Source organism: Elephantulus edwardii, unplaced genomic scaffold, assembly GCF_000299155.1.
Source record: "Elephantulus edwardii isolate Elephantulus edwardi_28Jun2011 unplaced genomic scaffold, EleEdw1.0 scaffold00117, whole genome shotgun sequence".
NCBI lineage: Eukaryota > Metazoa > Chordata > Mammalia > Macroscelidea > Macroscelididae > Elephantulus > Elephantulus edwardii.
Window position 1 is genome coordinate 124,336 of NW_006399867.1, and position 4,764 is coordinate 129,099.

At 37.8% G+C, this 4,764-nt stretch overlaps 1 protein-coding gene across 1 annotated transcript in view; it reads right to left on the minus strand.

Moving 5' to 3' along the window:
* Positions 1–4,764, minus strand: part of KLHL20 (kelch-like family member 20) — a 91,371-nt gene that overhangs the window by 29,837 nt on the left and 56,770 nt on the right. Inside the window, exons 4-5 of the mRNA XM_006892628.1 lie at positions 3,045–3,203; positions 1,610–1,704 (exon numbers count right to left, since the gene is read on the minus strand). Coding sequence (XP_006892690.1) covers positions 1,610–1,704; positions 3,045–3,203 — 254 coding nt within the window. The remainder of the gene's footprint in view (positions 1–1,609; positions 1,705–3,044; positions 3,204–4,764) is intronic.

Sequence of the window (4,764 nt, forward strand, 5' to 3'; positions counted from 1 at the left end):
TAATGTATACTGCATTGAAACAGATGAGGGAGAAAACTGTTTAAAAGGGATAGGTGATTAGATATTATTGTTATGACAGGAGTCCAGAACGAAGGCTGCATAATTGACCTTGGGGGGGAGGGATTTTAAAACTATGGGGGAATTTTTCTTTTACTTTTCAAAGAGAAGAGTGTACTGGGGGTGGAGGGGTGGACTAGGAGAAAAGTGAAACAATGAATGAATAGAAATTCAAAGTCTCTAAATTTTCATTAAAATTAATTAAAAAATTATTTAAAAAATGACACCTACTGAGAGACAGGTCTTTAGAGAGGGACATCATGCTGGGTAGAGTAGAGGGACAGCGCAGGAGGGAAAGACCCTCTATGAGGTGGATTGATTCAGTGACTGGGGTAATCGGGATGGGTGTGTCAGAGGCAATGAGATTGGCACAGGATAGAGCAGAGTTTAGGGCTGTTGTACATAGGGTCGCGATGAGTCGCAAACGACTCGATGGCACTTAACAACAACAACAAGCCACAATGTAAAAAAATAAAATAAAATTGCCTATAAAAGCTCAAAAAAAGTATATTTAATGACAAAATTGTTTTATTCCATTTTAAAAATATTACAAAACCAAATTAATACATTAAACAATGTCTGAGTTTGTTTTTTAAAGAATTTTATTCTTTCATCAAAACATATGTAGGTTTACAGACATTATGACACAATTACTATTTCTAGGTTATTTATAACTTTTACTGTATATTCCAAGGAAAATTCCTCATAAGTTTGTGGTTTGTTTGTTTTTTTAAATAGTGTACACCAACCTAAAGAGTAATTACATTTTTGTGGAAGTTCTCAGGTTTTACTAAGATTTATCTTAATAGGTTGTACTGAGGTATCAAAAATAAAATTGGTAAACAAACAAAAACCAAGTGGAAACTATTTCCACATTTTTTTTAGTAGAAATTCTTTTATAGCTACTCTATGAATGTGAAAGATCTTTAAGTCCATCTAGAATCTTACAAAACAAAAAGTTCTTATTCCTAACTAGGCAAATGTGATAGCATGAAAAAGTGCTCACTGACAAAGTAAACAGCATTCTTTATCTCAAGGGAAAAAATATTAGCAGATACTTTCCACTTCTTATCAAACTTGCATTAAAAGCTTAGAAATCTACCTCTTTATTGCCACCTTCTACATGAATAAGAACCAAATGTAAGAGAAAAAAAACCCCAAAACAAACCACCAAAACTCAACCAAACGAATGGTATAGACTACTGGTATTCCTCCTCCTCTTGACCCTGTTGTTGTTGTTGTTGTTATGTGCCGTCGAGTCGCCTGCGACTCATAGCGACCCTATGTACAACAGCCCTAAACTCCGCTCTGTCCTGTGCCAATCGCACTGTCTGTGACACTCCCATCCCAGTTATCCCAGTCACTGAATCAATCCACCTCATAGAGGGCCTTCCTCTCCTGCGCTGTCTCTTGACCCTAGCTCAGAAAAACACTTGTTAAATACTGAAGTGTCTAGGTTTCAACTTTAAAAAAGACTCTCGTTAGGATTCAATCTAAATAAGGAAATTACAGTAAAATAGGAAGGTCGAGTTATTAGTTTTCCATTTCATACCTGCATTCTTCATCACTTTTGATGAGGGGGTCTGAGCCTACTGTACCCACCAGGAACTTGGGACTAAGCAAAGGCAGACGAACATGTTGTAGCACCTGTCAGATAATAAACACTTTTTGAAGCAGGAGTTCCCATTTATGAGTTAAGAGACTATGTGACAGCAAAGGCAAGAAAAGTTATTTTCAATCCATCCCCTCAACTAACTGCCTGCATGACCCTACATTGAAATTTGAACTTAAAGATTATACTCTGAAGACAACAGGACAGAATCTCCTCTCCTAGTGTCTTAGTGAAAAAATTATATAGTTAATCTTAAGATTCCAGAAGGGGAGAGAATTTTTTTAATAATAGCAAGACCATCAATAACCACAAGACCATCATGTATTCAAGAGGTATCTTCCTCTTCTTCCCCTTCACTTGTGGTTCAAAGTATATAGAAAACCCAAGGCCCTTTGTCTCTTCACCTATAATACATTAAGTGTAGAAGAGATTTCCTCTCAGCTCACTCAGGAATGATGACCTTTTGTGGGGGGGGTGGGGTAGAAAATTGGTCTGAGATGGAATTATACCCTGTCTTCTCTATCCTAATCACTGTTTAAGGCATTAAAATCTATGAAAATTTCACTGAGTAAATGAGCCTGGAACAAATTTAATTTCATTTTTCATCTTAGTAATGACTTACTCTTACCTATTGTTTTTCTAATTTCTTTAAATTCCTTTCAGAGATAACTGAATATGTAGGAAGAGGGATGGAAGTATAAATACTACAATAAGTTCTAACCACCAATTCAGTAACCTATATAGAATAATTGAAGCACATGAAATTAAAAATTACTCCATTTTAGCAGTATATATTCTTCTATGATCAGTTTATATAATTGGATTAAAAAGTAACAGTCCCCCAAAATATACTGTTAAACTGGTAAAGACTATAACTGTAAAAACACTGAGTCTTAAGTACCTCACTGAGCAACCACTTATAACCCACATCTTTCCTTTCCTTCTCAAAGTGCAACCAGATTACCAAGCTATAAGAAAGGGCAAGACAGTTTTTATCATATTTAGTCTTTCACTTGTCCTATACCACTCGAGTCAAAGATAATGAGGATAAAACAGGGTTTAGGTCTGCTGTTCATAGGGTTGCTATGAATCAGTCAACTTGATGGCACCTACCCACAACAACATAGCACAAATCTAGAGTTCATATGAAACCTAAAAATAGTAAAGGAGTAAAAAGTTCACAATGGAAGTAGTCAGAATCCTTCTAAATATGTATGTCCTAGATTATTTTTTAAGTCCTTATTATTATTATTTTTTAAAATATGGGCTACCTCATTAATATAAAGGAGTGCAGTATCTGACAATTTCTGCAAGTCAAATATAAATTATTTCATCTAAACAAAGACATTTCTCAGAGAAACATTTCCATTATTACCTGGGGTAGCTGAGGACGTCTTTCTTGAATACTGTATTTGACCCAAGCCATCACTGCATTAAATACCTGTTCTTCACTACGAACGTTCAGTTCATCACTAGATATTATATCAATGAGTTGATTGGCTGGAAGCAACATGAACTCTTCACTTTCCATCACCTGTTAGGTACAAATGAAATTTTAAAAAGCCCACCTGTGAGCATACGTAATTTACTGTTGTCAATAAAAAATATTATTGCTCAATAAAAATTAGTGTGGTTCACAGTACAAGTGAGACAAAGCAGCCAGAGCCAGATCTCAAGTGTCTGGTATTAGGACAGAAAACTGCAAGGCAGAAGCTTTCCACTAATAAAGTGTGCCCACGTTCTACTGCAGTAAGCAATTAGTTCCTGTTAAGTTGCTTCCCAGGCAGAAACCTGCTAAAAAGGATTCCTTAAGCATGCACCATCCACCACCCTCCAAACACTGTCTGACTCCACTAGAGGCAGCTGAGAATCTTCTACTGCAATAGGATTCAAAGTGACACCTGCAGAATCTACCCACACACACTATCTCATAATAAGTGGTTCTCACTGGCCCAGATCCTTCTTGATGTGCACACATCTCATTTCCATAGTATCACCCAGACAGGTCACTTGCCAGAAAACCACATTCTCCCCAACAAGTGATAAATATGTAAAGCTTTATTGTTATTTTTGTTGTGTACTGTAGAGTTGGAGCTGACCCTCCGATGGGCTTTCAGAGGCAGTTAATCGCATAGGAGGAGACTGTCCATCCTTCTCCTGGGGAGCAGCCAGTAGCATTGAATCACATGCCTTTGGGACTACAGCACAGCTTTTTACCACTAGGCCACCAGAGCTCACAAGCTTTATTAATAAACTTTATTAGCATTAAGAAAATAACAAAATCTTGCTAGTAAGATCCCTTAATGAAGCAGTTAAGTTGTACTGCCAAAGTGCTGAGACTGCTCCAATTTGCCCTCTAGAGCCTTTTTTTCTAATAAACTCTATCCACCCAAAAGACAGTGCCTCATCTACTATTCTTTTTTGGTTTTGTTGTTGTTGTTGTTGTTTATTATTTTGTGTGCGTGTACCATCAAATCAGATCTGACTGGTACAGGAGGATATTGCACCTCCTTCTCCAGAAGAGCGTCTGGTGGATTCGAACCATGTTCCTCTGGGATTGCAGTGCAGTTTCTTGCCACTAGGCCACCAGAGCTCCCCTATCATCTACTATTCTTGATCAAATTTAGCAAGAACTCTCAAATTCAAAGTGCATGCAATGCCAGCAGATAAGAAAAATGTCAAGAAGAGAACAAGACAGTACTTAAAAAGGACACAGTTAAAATTGAGGAAACAAAATTGGTGATGCATGCAATTTAAGAAAAATTGCTTTTTTGTAAAATAAACTCAGCCAAATAAAATTTATATTAAGAATAAATTAAGCTATAACTGTTCTAAAAACAAACATGTATGTCCAACAACAAATGAATGGATAGCAAAAACTATGGTACATTCACACAATGGAATATTATGCAACACTGAAAAACAAATTACACCCTCCAGCCGCCCGCACAAGGGGGGCGCGCTCCCAACGGCCACCTGTGCTGGGGGGGCTGCGTGCCTCCCGCAGGCCTCCTGCGCTGGGGGGGCACGTGCCCCACTGGCCACCTGTGTAGGAGGTGGGGGATGGGATGCATGACCGCCATCTGCAGGTTTGG